This window comes from Ictidomys tridecemlineatus, chromosome X (genome assembly GCF_052094955.1).
Source record: "Ictidomys tridecemlineatus isolate mIctTri1 chromosome X, mIctTri1.hap1, whole genome shotgun sequence".
Taxonomy (NCBI): domain Eukaryota; kingdom Metazoa; phylum Chordata; class Mammalia; order Rodentia; family Sciuridae; genus Ictidomys; species Ictidomys tridecemlineatus.
In genome coordinates, this window is record NC_135493.1 from 95,503,583 (window position 1) to 95,523,636 (window position 20,054).

General features: G+C 40.3%; 1 protein-coding gene across 1 annotated transcript in view; it reads right to left on the reverse strand.

Annotated features, from left to right (window-relative positions):
- Positions 1-986: 986 nt before the first annotated feature.
- The window catches only part of Tspan7 (tetraspanin 7), a 123,107-nt gene continuing 104,039 nt past the window's right edge, over positions 987-20,054 (reverse strand). The window contains exons 3-8 of the mRNA XM_005323965.3: positions 18,790-18,864; positions 16,262-16,357; positions 15,349-15,504; positions 9,058-9,141; positions 2,289-2,361; positions 987-2,017 (exon numbers count right to left, since the gene is read on the reverse strand). Coding sequence (XP_005324022.1) covers positions 2,293-2,361; positions 9,058-9,141; positions 15,349-15,504; positions 16,262-16,357; positions 18,790-18,864 — 480 coding nt within the window. The 3' untranslated portion in view covers positions 987-2,017; positions 2,289-2,292. The remainder of the gene's footprint in view (positions 2,018-2,288; positions 2,362-9,057; positions 9,142-15,348; positions 15,505-16,261; positions 16,358-18,789; positions 18,865-20,054) is intronic.

Below are 20,054 nucleotides of genomic sequence, written 5' to 3' on the forward strand. Positions count from 1 at the left end.
GGTGGAACTCACTGTGGAATACTTATATGTGCACATAGCATCATTTTGTCAAATTCATTCTGCATTTCCTTCCCTTTCCTGTCCCTCCTCCAGAGGGAGCTTTTTAGATCTATTCATTTGGGAACAGATCACTTTATGCTTTTACTGGATTTTTTAAATTTTTTTTTTCATGAATCGTCAAGAAGAAAAAAAATGATTGCAGATAACATATTATACTGCACCTATTGTTAAAATGCTCTTTAAATCAAGTGTAAGCATTTTATACTTGAGTACAAATTAGGGCATTGGGACAACTGAATTGTTGTTCAGATTGCATTTATTCAATCCAACCCAGAGAAGGAAGAAGGAAGGGAAGAATATATGCTCATTAGAAATGATGAAAGAAAGAATAGATGCTTATTGGCTTTTTAAATGAAATTCAGACTTTAAAGAACCCTGCTAAAATCTTATTTATTTCGTGGATTGCAGAGGCCTGAAATAATACAAAGGCTCTATTTTTGCAGCCAACAATCTATCCCGTCCGTGATGAATGATTCAAATTTCTGAAATGTCCATAATAATAAGAATAATAATAAAAACTAACCCATCAGTTTTTTTGCTGCTCCATGCTATTTTGGTGGGGTTGGAGCATCTGTGTGGGGTTGGGTCTGCATGTAAGGTGGGCCACCTCTAATACCCAGAGGAACAGGATGGAATGGAAATGTGTGTTCAAAAACTGTTATAACAGCCAGGCATGGTGGTTCACATCTGTAATCCTAGTGGCTCAAGAGGATGAGGAAGGAGGATGGAGAGTTCAAAGCCAGCCTCAGCAACTTAGTAAGGCTCAAACAACTCACTGAGACTTTGTCCCAGCCCTTTATTTTATGCGTAAATAAAATATAAAAAAAAGGGCTGGGGATGTGTCTCATTGGTTAAGCACCCCTGGGTTCAGTCCCTAGTACAAAAAAAAAAATCATAACAACTAAAGAACAGAATCACAACACAACCATTTTTAATTGCTCTATTTATTAATACATATATCACAAATGTTCACAATATCAATGCATTCGTGTTGGCATGCTAGACAGAGGCATTATTTTTAAAGATCTTTTAAAAATATTTTGACTTTTGTTCCCCCTTCACACTCATTTTTCAATTGATCTGATGAGGTCCTCAAAGTCTGTAATGTCAATGCAAGAAAAAAAAAATACAGGAAAAATACAGGAAGAAGAAGTAAAATAACACAACAGCAATTCATTGGGGAAAAACAAAAGTAATATCATTGCCTTCACAGGAAGCAACAACAGCATTGTAACAGGATTATACAGGTTTCAACTGAGAGGCATAGGCGCACTAAACTGTCTCTACATACCCAGGTATGGAACAATAACGAGCAAGGAGGCTACCTAACGCTCCAAGACCATATCCTCATGCGTGACACATGCTTTCTTCTCCGTAGGAACAATTACTAGTGTGTCTCTTTACCTGTCCTAGGCAGCTTAAAGAAGGTAGGAAAGCATTTTAGTAAAGGGAAAACTAAACCAAATGAGATTAAGTCAAAAGAACAGATAACTAGCATCTGCTTATCTACATAAAGGTATGTGGCATTTATCCACCACGGTCAGGGGCTAACAGGAGTTTCCCATACTACATGCAGGACTCCAAGGGGCCAGTGATGGTGTGATAACCAGTGACCTACGATGAGCTGCAGGTGGACCAAGTACACGTGAAGGAGCTGGCACGCATGGGGCCTCAGGGCAGGGATCACTAGGACTAGCCGCAGGGGGCCTGACTACACTCTGTGGCACAACAGGGCTTCACAAGATGGACACTACACATGATGCCGGTGGAAAGATGAGAGAGACTGGGTAGGAGTGTCAGTTGCACGCAGGGGGTGGGTGGGTAGGATTTGGGGTAGGGGGTAGCAGGAGCAGGGCAGGTGTATTATGTACTGTGCTCTAACATTCTTTGGAAGTCTTTCAGAGATTGCTGCAGTTCCTTTTTAAAACAGGTCTCTTATTCCATCGCTCTTGAAAGACTGAGAGAGAAATTAAAACACAAGTGATTCACCATTAATAAGGACTTGAACAAAAAGGTAACATGCTGAAAAGAACATTTCCATATTTTATGCAATAGCACCCAGCGCACCTCCTCCCAGCACCTGGGAAATGAGATTTCTGCCTATGGACAAGTGCCACCCAGAACAGGTATTTAAGTGGCCAGGCAGTCCTCTTGCAGAGTTGGTTGAAGGGTATATGGCAGTAGTCCAGGGACACTCACCAAGTCCAGCACTCCCCATTGCCACTCACCTTCTTACACCATCTCATACTGATTGGCCGTGATGAACCGGGACAGACAGCAGGCCAGCAACATGCCAATCAACTGTTGCCAGGGAGACAAACAAAAAGGAGACATTCAAGTCACATCAGATGTAATTTTTAATTAAACATTTTAAGTTGATACATAATGATTAAATATATTTATGGGATATAATATATTTTGATATATGGCTATATTTAGATGTAATTTTTAGCAATGGAGGGACTGAGGGTTTCCATTATGTGACCAGGGAAAGGACGCTAGAGATAAATAAGAAACCAGATTTCAATTGTGGGAACTAAGCTGGAGGAAGGCTACACAGTCAACTGAAGTTCTGGAACTGGCCACAGGGTTCCAGAAGAAGCTTGCTCTGGTCAGTTAAGAACAACTTTTGACAATAAGATAACAAATAATCCAATCAACAAATGGGCCAAGGACCTGAACAGACACTTCTCAGAGGAGGACATACAATCAATCCACAAGCACATGAGAAAATGCTCACCATCTCTAGCAATCAGAGAAATGCAAATCAAAACCACCCTAAGATACCATTTCACTCCAGTAAGATTGGCAGCCATTATGAAGTCAAACAACAATAAGTGTTGGCGAGGATGTGGGGAAAAGGGCACACTTGTACACTGCTGGTGGGACTGCAAAATGGTGAGGCCAATTTGGAAAGCAGTATGGAGATTCCTGGGAAAGCTGGGAATGGATCCACCATTTGACCCAGCTATTGCCCTTCTCGGACTATTCCCTGAGGACCTTAAAAGAGCGCACTATAGGGATACGGCCACATCAATGATTATAGCAGCACAATTCACAATACCTAGACTGTGGAACCAACCTAGATGCCCTTCAATAGAAGAGTGGATAAAAAAATTGTGGCAGCTATACACAATGGAGTATTATGCAGCACTAAGAAATGACAAAATCATAGAATTTGCAGGGAAATGGATGGCATTAGAGCAGATTATGTTAAGTGAAGCTAGCCAAGCCCTAAAAAACAAATGTCAAATGTCTTCTTTGATATAAAGAGAGCCACTAAGAATAGAACAGGAAGGAAGAGCATGAGGAAAAGACTAACAGTAAACTAAGACGAATGGGGGGAGAGAAAGGGAGAGAGAAGGGAAAGCATATGGAAATGGTAGGAGACCTTCAGTGATACACAAAATTATAAGAGGTTATGAGGGGCAAGGGGGGGAAAGGGAGAGAATTGAACAACAGCAGAGGAGGTAGAGAGGGAAGATGGGAGGGGAGGGGAGGGGGGATAGTAGGGGATAGGAAAGGTAGCAGAATACAACAGTCACTAATATGCCATTATGTAAAAATGTGAGTATGTAACAAAAGTGAGTCTGCAATATGTATTTGGGGAGTTCAAAACCCAATTGAGTCAAATGTATGAAAGATGATATATCATGAGCTCTGTAATGTTTTGAACAATCAATAAAAAAAGAACAACTTTTGATACTAAGTAATATTAAAATCTGTTCATGTTATGAGAGTAATGAAAAAAAATCAAGCAACACGGAATTAGTAAGATATTAAAAAAGGCCAAAATTTAATTCAAAGCCATAAGCACATGCATTTGTAAAATTGCTCAATATAACATGATACTCTAGTCAAACTTAGCTGACAGAATAATAGTTGTTTCCTTGTGACAGCAACAGAGACACTATTCTTGACTAGGTTCATTTGCTTGTGAGGTAAGAAAAAATCATGGTTTGTAAGAAGTAGAAGGGGAAAGAGGACAGTGGGGCTTTACATTCTCTTTGTCTCTCGACCATATAGCTATCTTAGGCCTAAATGGAATCATCCTCACACAGGGTACGTCTCCTACTCTTTCTGGGGCCCAAAAACAACCAGTCACAGAGTACTTCCACCTTCTCAGAAGGCCCCAGTCTTCCACCTGTCTTTGTGCCTTGGCCTAACCTGTGGCACAGGTGCATGTGATAAAAATGGCTGTGATACTGCCAAGGCACCCTTACGCACATCTTGCTCTCTGCTCATTAGAAACAAAATTCTCATTCATGAATCTGGAGTATCAGCATTCTTTGGATGGGAGCCCAATAGTACACTTGAGCATAGAGGCAGCTTTGGCTGGGCCAATACAGTCCCTTCTATTTAAGCAACTGGGCACATTTTATTAGATCAGAGGTGGGAAATGACCTTTAGAGATAATCTGTTACAGTGTCATTCCACATGTGGTCCCAGAATCAACAGCATGGATTTTGTTAGAAATACACATTCTCAGACATGCTGAATTGGAAATTTTGGGATGAAGCCCTGAAACTGGTACCTTAGTAAGCCCTCCAGAGGAAGGAACCACTCATCCATTCTACCTAGTTACCCTTATCTTATAGACAAAATTCCTGTGGCCATGCTAGTCTGTACTATTGGTCAGCATGACCCTTGAATTCTATTTTCCTGGCTTTTAGCTTAACAGTCTCCAATAATTACCTTACCTCTAAAAATGATAATTGTGTATTGAAATATGCAACCTACAACTTCTAACAGGTAAGGAAAACTCATCAACTTGCTGGGCCCACACAATCTCCTGTCAAGGCTCTCTGGCTAAGAACATTCCATGGCACAAAATATATACATCATGTACTGCCAAGTGGCCAAAGGTATCATGGCTGTATCCTTCAGAATATTCTGTCAAATGAGAATCTAAAATTCCCCCATAAGTGTAAAGACTTTGAACTTTAAAACTTGTCACTTTTTATCTTAACTGCCATTTTCCAGGACCATCATATCCAGAAAAATAATTGATAGTGTCAAAAAATTAGATTCCAGCTAAAAACTAAGTGAGTATTGGGGGCACATCACATGTGTTCAGGCATATCTGGAAAGTTGGGATTATAATATTGCACAGGGTTGTAATAAAGAGTCTATTGAAAACAGATTTAGGGGAGGTTGAGGAATCTTCCCCCAAACTACAGAGGTAGTCCATACATAATGTCACAAAGTGAATAATACCAGTGTTCAGGCTCAGTACCCCATGACTTCTAGACTATGTAAGGTACTGGGAGAAAGTTGTGAACATGCATGATCTCTTCTGCCTCAAGCCCTCTTGAAAGAGTAGCTGCCAAAGACATAGGGAAGAAGTATCATATTCAAAGATGTGCAACCTCCTGCTATAATTTATAGGGCAGCAGGACCTGTCCATCAAATCCTGACAGATGGGCTTTTCCTTGATAGGTCAAAGGCCTTGGGAGCTTGGGGAGAGAAGCATTAAATGATTGACCAAACCCTGCTGTCCTAACAAGAGTTTTAAGTTGGCCAAAATAGCTAACAGGGGGAAAAGTTCTTGCAGTCTATTAAAAGACTAGACTTGGCCTAGTTTCCCTTGTATTTGATACCATCTTTAATCTCTGAGACAACAGATATGCGAGGCTAGTTTCTTCCAACAGGTGACAGCACTGATGTCCCAAGAGAGGGCCAGGAGAAGGAGACAGTGAAGTGGGGGTGAGGGACAAAGAAAGGGAGAGCTCTGTTATTTCCTACCCACTTGGGCCTTTACATAGTAGATCCTCCTTTATTACAGGAAGGCAAAGGCACAATAGTTTCATCAACATCAGTCAACATTTGTGAGATTTACTATAACTCTGGCTGTAAAATTTATGAACAAATGTAACTAAAGCTTTGCTTCTAGGTCACAGATCAATAGGGCTGGATCTTCCTAAACAGGCACATGGTAAGTGGCTACCATCATCCCAGGGGATCTGAAAACTAACTTTGGCTTCCAGGAACCCCGAATCTGCTGGTACCATAAACAGCTACAGTTGGTAGTACATCTGGCTGGAGAAAGTCCCAAGTTGAGCACGGTAGGTCTCAAAGTCTCTGTTCTGCTGGATAAGCCTCACCTTGTGGGTAAGTGGTACTGGCTGAGTGATATCATCATTGGGCTTTGTATTTTCTTTTCTCATCCCAACAACTATGTGGTACATTGATGACACCTAAGCTTGTTGCACAGTGTTTCTATTTGGGGTTTCTTAGGTCCAAAGCTCTTCTCCTCCCAGCATGCCACAATTATATTCAACCATGTCAAGGATTTCTTGAAGGCAGCAGAGATTAATGTGCAACAGGCCAGCTAATCATTTCTCTATGCATAAATTCCTTCTTAGGGATGTGTGAAAGAAGAGTGGAGAACAGCTATTCATCAGATTCTTCACGCCTTAGGGAAGGACCTATATGACTCAATTTCATCTCTAATGAAAACTGGATCCTGCTCTCCACCACGTATATACTCAAGGAAGGCCACATGTGTGGGGATATCCTTGCATAATAAGATGCTTTATCCATGAGATTCCAGATTCACTGAGGTGTTTGTCTCCTCAGTGAATCTGGAATCTCATAACTGCATCATGTCCCTTTATTTTTCTAGGGAAGCCACAAGAGGAGACTTTAGTGATATATATTTTTTTCCCTCCAAGGGGACAGTCCTCTTCCCAAACAGAAGTCTGTGTTCCTGGTGTTAACCTGATGCTACATATAAATGTGTTAAGGAAACTGTATGTTCAAGACTTTCAAATGTATCCTGCATGTTTGAATCAGTCACAAGGTTTTGGATACACTAAAATGTCCCTGCAGTCATGACAGAGATGCTACTGGATGTTACTGTTGAAACAATATAGCAAACTAGAGGAAACTTCAGGGCAGTCATCCCTTTGAAATGTCTTTGGAGGCTGTGTACATTGTGGTGTTTGTGACCCACTCTGGTTTGTCTGTGTGTTGGCATGTTGAGGGTTAAATTCACTTCATGAGCTACAAGAACAATGAAGTGTGCTAAAAGAGAATTTTGAAACTGCAGCAAGAAATGTACTTATATTGACTAAGTCTGCATGCTCTTGTGAGATGAAATGTCACACAGGTTTTTAATAACTGCTTAGGAAGAAACACATTTCTACTTCTCTGCAGCTAAGCTCTCTAATTCACAAGAACAAACCACCAGGCTATGGTTCTTTTCCTTGATCTATGCAAGGGCTACACAGGTCTATTCATTTTGTGATCATTTATTAAGCTGTAAACTTACAATTCACGCATGTTTCTGTACATTCAATTTTTCAATAATCGTTTTAGGAGTGAGATGAAATCTCAATGTAGTGTTTTTGCATGTTTGTTTGTTTTTTTGGTACCAGGGATTGAACCCAGAGGTACTTAACCACTGAGCCACATCCCCAGCCCCCTTCTTAAATATTTTATTTAGAGACAGGGTCTCACTGAGTTGCTTAATGCCTTGCCAAATTGCTGAGGCTGGCTTTGAACTTGCAATCCACCTGCCTTAGCCTCTGAGTTGCTGGGATTACAGGTGTGTCCCACTAGCCTCAACATAGTTTTGATTTGTATTTCCCTGATTGCTAGGAATGTTGAACATTTTTTCATATATTTCTTAGCCATTTCTATTTCTTCTTTTCAGAAATGTCTCTTCAGTTCTTCTGAATAACCCATTTATTGATTGGTTTCTTTGGATTTTGATGTTGTGAGTTTTTTTTAAAGTTCTTTCTATATTCTGGATATTAATCCCCTGGTGGAGGAGTAGCAGGTAAGAATTTTCTCCATATGCAGTATACCACACTGAATTCCACCTGTATGTATTCCTATAAAACACCAAAAATAAGTATGTAGAAGAAAGACAAGTACAGAAGAGGAAGGGAACAGAGTGAGGGAGGAGGAGACAGACAGGGGAAGAACTAGGTACTGCTTATATGATTACGTCAAAATCAACTCTATTGTGTATAGCTATAATACACTAATAAAAATATTTTAAAAATACAATCCAGGGAAGAAAATTTTAGAAGCAAACTTGAATAAATTTAAAGTGCATCTGCATTGCTGAGCAGGAGGGACAGGGGTACAGATGGGCAGATGACCTCTATAGTAAGTAGAACACTGGAAAAATTATTGAGACAATATTAAATGAGCTTTGCTTGGAAAATAATCTGTTGATCTGAAAAAGGCCTCAGTTAAACAAAGTTGTTATTTGGTTGCTAGGTATACATGCTGATCCTTCTGCCCATTGCAATATTATAGCTAGAATGTAACATTTTGCTAGGAGATCAGAAGCATGTGGAGCAATACCCTGCCTGGTGGCAGTAGACTACATTTCAGATCTAGTTTAATCTTGTTCCATTCTTTAATATGTGTGGTTTACTTAATCTGCATAATTATTTCTCCCTTTGTTTTTTTAGAGGGTGGATAGAAATGAGGGGATATAAAACTGAATACCCAAAAGGTGGATTTTCTTTGAAGAAACAGAATAGTCAAAGCTAGAGATTAAAATAATGATCACAAGAGGAAGTTTGATAAATGTGAGCTTTCTTTAAAAGGAAAAATGTCATGCATAATCCACAGGAACTAAGAAAGAACAAAAAAGGACAGGTCAGCCAGCAAAAAACCTCCCCCCAATCCGGATCAGCCATTTGATGTTTTGAGTTGTTTATGCTCCAATTAAGCCAGCACCTTGTTCAGTTAACCTCCATTTGACCTACAGAAGAAGCAAGTTGTTTTTCTGGAGCTAGTCATTAGTTGAACTGTAACCGATATTCCCTTGATGGCAAAACTTCATTTAAGTTGAAAAAGGAAAATCAATAAACAGATGACCTGAGGACTAACGAGCAAGGAGCTCTGACCCCATCTATCAGCCTTTCCCTAGGCACAGGATGGCAGGCTGAGAATGTGGAGGCCAGGGAGGGAAACCAGAGCTGGAGGCAGGGGAGAACCTAGATCGAGCCCCACACAATGATGTAGGTAGGCTACCTGGGAGAATGCAATTCCAAACGCCACTCCAGCGATGATCCCCATGTTCGTCTCCATGAAACTGGTCACCAGATCATAACAACCCTGGAAACAGAGAGAAGGGGTCTCAGAGATGTGTATTGGCCAGTCTAGGCTGGGTTATACACACTTACAACATTCTCTCATATACTTTGACTTGAATTTGGTAAACACAATTGCAACTCACCCTAGGAAATACTGGAATTCCATTCAAACAAATTCAAATGTACAAAAAAGTTTAGAGAGTAGTACAATGAACCCACACCCCACACTTCCCCTAACATCACAATTAATATATAGTCAATCCTATTTCATCTAAACATCTCTGACTTCCATTCCCTGGCTGAGTTACTTTCAAACAAATCCCAGACATAATTTCATCTACAAATGTCTCAGTAGGATTAAATTTAGCATGAAATCTGTAAGCTCTATGAAGCAAACACTGTACAGGCAGAGAAGTAAATGGAAACAGATAAAAAGGCATTCTATATCCTTGAACAGAAAACCCAAGTATCATAAACATAGGCACAAGCATTTTGACAATGAATGAGAAAATCTTGGATAAACAAAGACAAATCATCTGGTTAGAGGGAGGTGTTTGAAGATCTGCCAACTCTCTGGAGTTTTATGGTTCTTCCTAAGGGAAATGCTAAGATTTTGTTTTTTGTAGAGAAAAATCTATTTTCTAGAGTAATATTTTCCAAAATTTAGTACATAACCTTGAACAAGTCACTTCCCCTTTCTGAATGTCAATAACTTTATCCATAGAACTAAGTAAATTTCCCTTTAACACATTATAATATCTTTATGTGGCATGCTTAAAGTCAACAATTTCACAAATTCTAATGTAATTTGAATGCTAAGAAAGTGAATTACCTTTACTTAAGATCTGGTTGGAGTTCAATCACAGTGCTCAACAAATTTGTTGTTGTTGTTATTCCAGATTACATTTTACCAACCTAATCCAGGTAGGAAACACCGAATTTAAAGTCAACTGGCAGTAATAGGAGTGTATGAGTGTGAATATGAGTGTAGGTATATATATATATTTTTTTTTAATTGAAACCAACCAAATCAACCTAGATGCCCCGAATTGATTTATTCAGCTAGGAAGACATGGTCTTTTTCTAGTTTTCTGATAAATGGCTTCAACTTGAATGTATCAGTGTGTGAAAAATGAAGACATAAATTCAATAAATCGGATAAAGGTGGTTCTTGTTCATCGAGAAAGGCATAGTAAGTTGTAGCCAACATCTGAAGAACAGAAACACCCCACTGTATCTCCTATTTTAAAATTCAAATCTTAATTTAACATTTGTCATAGCTTGTGAAAATTCTGCCAACGTCCTATCTTTGAAATGATGTTTTTATATTCATAGTCCGTTTGCAGACAAAAAGTGCATTAACTTAGCAGTGGTTGTAGACATGTGGCTTCCATGCAAGTCACAATCTGTATTCATCGGTTATCTGACACAAATATGAAGGGTAGCACATTATTGTTTCTGGGGACTTGTGGAACTTGACTCTCTCTAGCAGAAGTTTGCTGCGTTTCCTTTTAATAATGAAATGATGTACTACTTTTTAAAAGGTAGTGGAAGGGAGAGGAGTTTGGGTTAGGAAAGAATCACAGCAGGAAGAGAAGTGGATATTCTAATAATGTCCTAAATGGTATAGCAGCTAAAATAGCATTTTGTTGAGCTGGCCATCATTTCCATATCTTCTCCCCACAGTGATGGTCAGGTGAAGGAATGAACTCCAGACCAGCACCATTGTTAGGTCAGTTCAAAATATGGAAACACAAGCTGATAATACCATTCAGAGAGAAGTAATTGTTTTCTTCCTCTGCAAAATGGGTTAGCACAGATTCCACCCGCTACCACTGGTCTCAATTCTACACTTAAGCTGAATATGTTATTTTAAAATTTCAATTTCTTCAGGATGCGGTGGTGTGTGCCTGTAATCACAGCGGCTCAGGAGGTTGAGGCAGGAGGATTATGAGTTCAAAGCCAGCCTCAGCAATTTGGCGATGTGCTGAGCAACTCAGTGAGGCCCTGTCTCTAAATAAAATACAAACTAGGGCTGGGGATGTGGCTCAGTGGTTGAGTGCCCCTGAATTCAATCCCCAGTACCCCCCAAAAATTATGATTTCTACTCCATTCTTCTTTTTTAATAAGGTCACTCTAACCAGTGAAAAGAATCAGAAAAATGAAATAACTACCTGGTATTGGTACAGTGGTACCAAAATAGTTTTCTGTAAACCCTGCTCCTCAAATGTCTGGTTCTTAAATGAGTAGTATCACATCACCTGGGAGCTTTAAGAACTACCCAATTGGAGGCCCTACCCCTAGACCTGCTGAACCAGCACTAGCCACATCCCAGGTTATTTAGAATTAATTTAATGACTTTTAACATTTCCAGATGATTCACATACATACCCATTGAAGTTTGAGAAGCACTCCACTGTAAGGAAAGTTTCCTATTTTGTATTCCAAATAAGAAAGCAAATTAATGCATCATATCAGTAATAGGATTAATCAAGATGAGAAGATGAAAGTGATGTCAAAATAAATGTTTTCCATCTCTGGTTTTTTTTTTTCTGTTATTCACCACATGGACCCAGGGCCCATTTTGCAAATCTCACTATACCTCTGCAGACTGTGAGAACTGCTTTGATATTACAACCACAGGCCATGTTCACATTCAACCTTAAGTTCTGCACTAAAGTGTGATCTTATCTACCCACAATAATCTCTCTCAATTTCCTAATATGAAAGCCTGGTTTTCAGGCATGAGATAAATCTCATGAGTTGCTAAGTCTCCTAGGAAACACCCAGAAACAGAACAGTTAATTTGCTTACCCTCTCAGCATGTCTAAATCAACACAGTCACCAATGGAAAACATCTGCAAGTGGCAGACTTGAACTAAGGAAGAGAAGGCTAGTTCCAGACAGGTTTTGGGAAGAGGTATCTCTGTAGCTGTCAAGCAGAACTCTTTCATCTTCTTGCTCTTACAAACTGGCAAGGCACTCTTATGGAGTAGGGTTCAGCCAATGCTATTAGCCAACCAAATCTGGTAGCAAAACCAAAAAAAAATCTGCCCCCCCAAATAAATGATAAATATCCTGTGTTAACTGTTCACACCTCCTCCCTCCTGCTCTAAGTAATCTGGATAGCATAGGTTTCCTTGGACTGCCAGGAAAAAGCCAAGAATCATCTTTCTGTGCTATCAGAGTGTAGGGTTCAAAACACCCAAAGATCTATACCCAATGACCCATCTATCTACACCACAGGACTCCATATAGCTAGAATGTGGCAGTAGTTAAGTTCTTAAGGGAAAATAAGTCAATGAAGGGGGGCTGGCATATATGAGCACCTACTGCTACTTTCTCTACCCCATAAACAATTCCCTTTTGGAGAGGTCTATAAAAACTAGACAGGAGAAATAATTTGTCTCAAAGATTTGTGTGGGCATTAAATGAGAATGTCTAATGAAACTCAAAAGACAAATTTTAGTGTCCATCCACTTTTTGTTCTCTGGAGGAACCAGGCTAGAGAATACAAGGGCAGTGAGAGAAAAGTTAAGCACCTCTTCCAAGTATTTTAGATGCCCAGAGAAATACAAAATAGGCCTGCAATGGAAAGATGGGGAATAAGTTCCATATGTAGGTTGTCAATTAAATTTCTTTCTAGAAATTATTGTAAATATTATAGATACACTATAGGATATGCTCCCAAATTTTCTTTTAGATATTAACAATAGATCCACCGTATAAGGACCTGATGTACCATTTCTAACAAAAGATGGTGTAATACAGAGGAAGACAAACTTCATCACTGTCATCATCAGGATCACATTTATATCACAGTTGACATTTTTCATCAGAGTTAACAATTACAGTACCCTTTGTCTGTACGAGGCACTATGCTTTAGATACTTTATCTCCTTCATTTTTAATGAATTTAAACCAAATCTCCTGATACTTTCCAATAACTCTAGGGGACAGGAACTATTATGATCCCCATTTTACAGATGGGAAAAGAAAAATCAAGAAAGGTCAAGTAACTTGATCAAGATCACATAACCTACAATTGGCTGAAGCAGAATTTAAAGTAGGTCTGACTCCAGACCCTGTGCTCATGATTTCTGGATCCTTTACTTTGATAAAAGAAGAGCAAGTTTGGGTGAAAAAAAAAATTTTTTTACCTAACATTGGTAAGTTCTGCTTTTATAAACCAGCCTCATGAGCCAAATATCTCATTACCATATATCACTCTTGCCTTCCATAAACTGGAGTGTCCACCACGTGCCAGGTCTGCTTGGCACACCATATAATGGCAGCCTAGTGACACATATGGGTGTTCAGTGGGGATACTCATGAAAAAAGCCAAAAGTAATCTTATTAACTAATGAGAGGTGAAGGAAGCCCCAAAAGTTTGAGAACAGATATTCTCTTAGCCAAGACAGGTAGCTTTTAGTATTGCATCTTACTGAATCATGCCAAAAGCAAAGTAATAAGCCCGGAATGACAAAAAAGCTTCCAGGATGGCAAAGATGCATTGCAGTGTCCATGTTACAAATACCAACATGAAATGGGTGAAATATAGTAACCACCTCTTTTTAAAATTTTTTTTAAGCTTGTTTATAGACCTTTCTTTATTTATTTATATGTGGTGCTGAGAATCAAACCCAGTGCCTCACACATGCCAGGCAAGTGCTCTACCACTGAGCCACAACCCCAGCTCTGTAACCACTCTTAACATTCTAATGTTGAGAGAAGGGCTGTAATCTCAGTAATTGGCCCAGACCATATAGAATTTTGAAGACATCAGAAGAATAGCCTATCATCCCAGCCAATCAGGAGGTTGAAGAAGGAGGACAATAAGTTTGAGGATAGCCTCAGCAAATTAGCAAGACCCTGTCTTGAAATAAAAACTGAAAAAGGCTGGGATGGTTTTCTTAATTTCTTTTTCAGCTGAATCGCTGTTGTGGTATTTAACAAAATCATGTTATATGCATACATAAATGTACCAGAGGGAATTTCACCTTTATGTATATGTATCAAGTACCAATCAAAAATAAATAAATAAATGCATGACAGGAAGATCAGTAGAGGAAGAAGATGGGGAGGGAGAAGGATAGGAAGAAAGAGGGAGGATGAGGACTGAAATAAAATTCCTTATATGTATAATTTTGTCAAAATGAACTCATACTATGTATAATTATAATGCTCAAATAAAAAAAGGACCAGGGATGTAGTTCAATGTTAAAACACTCCTGGGTTCAATCCCCAGTACCCCCCACTAAAAAAAATTTTGGAATTTTATCTTAGTAGAAAAATATGCCCCATGGCTGAATAACCACAGATAAACTCAATAGAAGGCTTATTTTCTCCCCTTTGGTTCATTAAATCACATTTGGCATATGACATTTCTCAAAATCTTTGAGAATATAGACAGCTTTCACATATAGTTGTCATGTCTTCATCATATTCTCTGCAAAGCAGAATACAGAATTGATTTCCCTTTTCCCTAACTACAGAAACTTCATTTCCATCATTTGCACTATGTACTGACTTTCAAATTTCTTTTAGCCATCTTTTTTTTTCGCTCTGATTTCATTGAGACTCAGGATGTTGACAGTGAGTTGAATTGGAGTTGCTGATTTCTTTTCCTATAATGGCAAACTCCCTAAAATAAGGGCCACCCTCCTAGCAGAAGCAGATGATGTCTGTCAACTCCACTCCCTTCTTCCTGCCAAAGACTGGCACCCAGCTGCAAATAATTTCATGTTTAGATGGTGTATTAGCAGAAGAAAGATACCCAGAAAGAAGAAAGTCAACATTCTCTGTCTGACACAAGCATCAGGGTTAACAGGAACCACTTGCTGAACCTTCATAACTGTGCATGGTAGAAGCTGTCTGTGGAGAGCAGTGGAAAGCTGATCTGAGCCACAGTTCTTTCTCTTTTAGAAGGGAGCAGCCTCAAGTGCTTTTCCCAGGCAATCAAGGACCACAAAGGAAGACACCTGACAGCCTCCTGGACTATCCTTTGTAAACTAGGTTGTCAGATTTCACAAAAACAACAAAGTCCTCCCAAACATTCACAACTGCCAGGCATGGTGGTGCATGCCTATGATTCTAGCTACTCAGGAGGCTGAGGCAGAAGGATCACAGGTTTGAGGGTAGCTTTAGCAACTTAGTGAGCCTCCACCTAAAAAGTGAAAAATTAAAACATTCATAACCAGTCCTGCCAGGGTTGGGAGAAAGCAGGTACCTTCTGGTTAACTTTGGTGGCGGCCACAGTCAGATTGTGGAGATCCTGGGGGTTACAGTCAGTTTCGTTCATGCAGCAACTTGGGGGGATGCCATGCTCCAGGAAGTAGGGGCTGGTGCTCCAGTTGGTGTAGTTCTGCACACCACAGCAGCTCAGCTATTAACAGAGAAAGGAGACAAGTAGAGTAGATGAAGGGAGTCAGAGGGAGGAAGAAGGGAAGTACTGGAAAATCTAATGCATAAAATTATGTTGTGTGCATGTACAAATATGTCACAATGAACCCTAATATTCTGTATAATTTTAAATGCACCAATAAAATATCAAAATAATTTTAAATACTGTTTCTGTAATATTAAAAAAAACTAGAACAAGAAAACTCAAAGCCAAAAACCTTCCCAGGTAATCCTGATGGGCAATCAGACTTGTACTCTAGCACCTGACACCCTGAGAGCCTCCCAGCAGCCCAGGCCATTCCCACACCTGCCAGATTCCTTTGTTTCTCCATACACTGCCCTAGACGGTGGATGCAGCTCATCCAAGCTCTCTATATTTAAGACACTGATTCCAGAGAGCCAGCCTTTGGAAACCAACTCAAAGCTAGGCTGTTGTCTACTCTCTGCCTAAATCCTTTCCCAGGATTCAGATTGTAAGGGCAAATAAGCTGTCATCAGAATGCTCACAATCCTTACTGATACACAGCTTACTCAAGGGAGTGGCCTTCTTTGACATTAATTACCTGGAGAAATAAAACCTAGGCAAATACCAGTGTCAACTCTTGAAAATGGACCTTGACCAAGAGCTAAAGAATGGAAATTCACAGCAAATGCTGGTAGCCCAACCTACTGGTTGCCTACAAGACTCAGCCCAGACCCTGCAGGGAGATCCCATCCCAATCTCCTTCCCTGGAACTTACACTGCGCTGCACGTGGTCCACGGCCCGGCTCCTCTCATCATTGCCATTGTAGTTCTGCATAGCATCCGTGTAAGTCCTCAGGAAGGTGTCCTTGATCTGTGGAAGACAAGGGGCAATATGGTTCTAGGCCACTGCAACCCAAATTGACTCAGATTCATACCAACTTCAACCCATGGTAGCCTCTTCTGAGAGTGTCTGCATACATGTTGATCGGAGAGGGAATGCCCTGTTTTCTGAGACAAAAACGCTCAGAAAGTTCACCAAGGGATTTATTAGCTCAGGATTTTTTTCTAATAAAGTGTTGCCCTCACCCCTAAACCAGAGGAAGCCTGGCTGATTCAATGACCCAGTGAAGTGGCTAGTCAGTTTCTGATAGGGTTGGGATTGTGAGCTGCCAAAATGTTAGGCATGAGTTTTCTAGTTATTTTCTTTGCATTGATTAATGCCCGTCTTTCTGTAACTTTCTCTGACCTTGTGCAAAAACAAGGGTAAAAGGACAGGCCATTGGAGTGACAGGAATACTGATGTTTCATCCAAAAACAGATCCTATCATACCATACAGGAGAGGGGAAAAACCAACTTTCACCTGTCTTTACTGAGGCCAAAGTAAAATAAGCTAAAGGACAAGAACTTTTTCTGTTAATAAGGAGTTAACAAAACATGAATGAATACATTTGTAGGGAAATTTTCAAGTTCTGTATTCCTGGTAATTTGATGAAGGTAGGGTGATAGGTATGTTACCAGGTAACCTGGCTTAAGTAAAACTGACCCCTGATTAGTGAAATGCCTCTGGACAGCAAATGACCATATTATTATTACCTGCTGGGAAGCATAAGCTAAGCACGTTGACTTTCCTAACTTGGTATATTTCTTGCTGAAATACTGGAAGCTATGTCCAATGGACAGTTAAAGAAGGGAAAGAACAGTTAGTTACATGAAGCGTCTAAGCCAAGGTGGTGACCATACCCAATTGTGTTATCTCATTTTACTGTACCTGAATTGTTTCATGGACAAGGGAGCTGCACAGAATAGGCCCTGCACCACACTGAGGACTCATGCTGATGGAACAGGCCTACTGTTGCCCTATAGGATAGTTGGGCATCCTTCTGAATAAATGGCATTAAGTGTGGCCTATTTTCACCATGTGAGTTTAACTATTTAGCCAGACTCAAGACCAGAACTGGTGGCACTACAATCCTCCCTACTACACTCAGAGTGTTTCAAATGAAAACAGGTGAGGGAGATAAGGATCTCCAGATCTTAGGGAATGAAACCCATTAAGAGAAAACCCCTATGTGGAACACAGTCATGGCAGTATCCCAGAGAAAGTGGGCAAGGGCTCAGGTAGGAGTCAGACTGCTCCTGAGGTTCACACATGTACTTGGGGCACCTATGAGGGGTATTGAGGCCATGATGTCATCAATTTTCATATCACCTGAAAATAAGAATGAGGATTGCTATAGTTTGGGTTTTCAATGTTCCCTAATGGTCCATGTATTAAAGACTTGGTTTCAGCTCATGGAGCTATTGGGAGGTTGTGGGACTTTTAAGAGTTGGGGAATATTTATATGAAGTCTCGGGTCATTGGGGATGTGCTGTTGAAGGGGATATTGGGACCCTGGCTTCTTGCTCTCTTTTTTGCTTCCTGGGTACCATGAAGTGACAGCCTATTCTCCCAGACACTCCCACTCACCACGATATACTGGGCTACCACAAAGCAATAGCACCCAGTGACCATTGACTGAAACCATAAGCCAAAATAAACCTTTCTACTTTAAGCTGTTTATCTTGGGTATTTTGTCATAGTGACATTGAGCTGACTAACACAGCGGGTCTAATTCTAGATGCAGCACTGTGTGCAATCCCATGTGAATGCTTTGGCATCTGGGATACTGTCTCCAATAAAGAAAAAAAAAAAAACCAAGGTAACAGGGAAAGGAAGAGAAAACACCTAAGGCAGACTCCCATGGGATTTATCTTGACCAAACCCAAAAGCGGGACCTGAGACTAGATAATATCAGACTCAAGGGTCATGGCAATACTCTACCTTGGTAGGATTTCAACCTATACCGTGTTATATTTTCCCTTTTCTACTACATGCCTATGTCCTTCTGCCTTTATAGGGTATAATCATGGATTTCCAAGCAGCAGGACAAGTACTTTGACTTCCCTTTATAGTCTCAGGAATCTTGTTACACAGATACACATGTGTGTCCTATAAAGCATCTATTTTTAAAGGAGTATTTAATCTGTACTGAAGGTCACTACTTTAAAACAGAGTGTAAAATCATATTATGTGATAGCTACATAGTGAAATAGGGTCAACAATGAGGGTTTTGAATCTGGTAAAGTACCTGCACTTAGAACGTTACTAGAATTTTAAGCCATATTAGATGACATTTGGAAAATAGCAGTATCACTAGAGAAACCAGGTAGCCTATATGCACCCTTTACACATTTCAAGCCGTCTCAAAAAATCCCCCTTCCAAAGGCTCCTTAACTGAGTTCTCTACCTTATGTGTACTCACCTCATGACGAAACACAAACCCTGAAATGCCAGCAACGAGCTCAGCTAGGAACACCAGGGACAGGAACATGGCATACTGAAAATCAAGTGGACAAAGACAAAGTCAGACCTCAGAAGTGAGAAGAGGACTTTCTCAGGGTAGGTTACTTCCTGCCAGTGGAAAGTAGAAAAGTCCTCATTCTCCCTACTCAAAATTTAGAAAACACGTGAAACTCTCCAGCTTGCAACAGTAGCACACACCTGTAATCCCAGTGACTCAGAAGGCTGAGGCAGGGGGACCAGTTCAAAGTCAGCCTGGTCAACTTAGAAACCCAGTCTCAAAATACAACATATAATGACTGTGGATTGGGCCAGGGATGTAGCTTGGTGAACCCCTGTGTTCAATCCCTAGTACCACCCCCCCTCAAAAAAAAAAAAAACAATTCTCCAGATTTACCCACATGAGCCTCAATATAAGAATGTGTCTATTTAATATGGATTAGCAATTTAGGGTACCTAGGATGAGTAGAATTCATCAGTGACTAACATGCCTGTTAGTTCAGTTCAACTAGGAGAAATTCAGAAGGCCCAATTAAAACTAAGGTATCCACTATTTTTAACACTGAAATCTTTGAACTAGAAAAAAAATCTGCTCTGGGGTCACAAACAGTTCTTCCCTGCCTGTGAGTCTTTCTTAGCACCTTCCTCATGATGATGATCCAGCACCTGTGAGCCCACCCTCTGCTGCCTGTTCTGTTTTGAATCTGTTCCAACTGTTGGAAAGATTTCCTTTCCCTTGGCTGCAAATCTCCCTACTTCTAACTTCCACTTGCTGGTGTTGGTTCTGCTTTTAGAAGATACAGGAACCAACCTCTCTGACTTCCACTAGCCCTTCATATGTGTGAGCATAGCCAGGATATAAACCTGCTGCTTCTCTTCATTGGGGCAAACTCCTTCACTTTCCTTGGCCACATCTCAAAACCATTTCATTTGGAACTACACCCCTCCCATCTGGGCCTACAGACCAGAATGTGCACAAAATGATACACCTCTTCAGTATGCTGGACACCCCTGAGCACAGTACTCTCAGCACCTTTCTATGGGGCTGCTCACTTCTCTGGTCAGAACACTGCATAGCCTTTTAAAAAGCAAATATGTTGCCCTACTAACCATGTTGCAGGCATTTAAAACCCTTAGTGCTTCTCATCTCCTGCTGCCTACATTTCTTGAAGAGTGTGTGTGTGTGTGTGTGTGTGTGTGTGTGTGTGTGTGTGTGTGTGTGTGTTT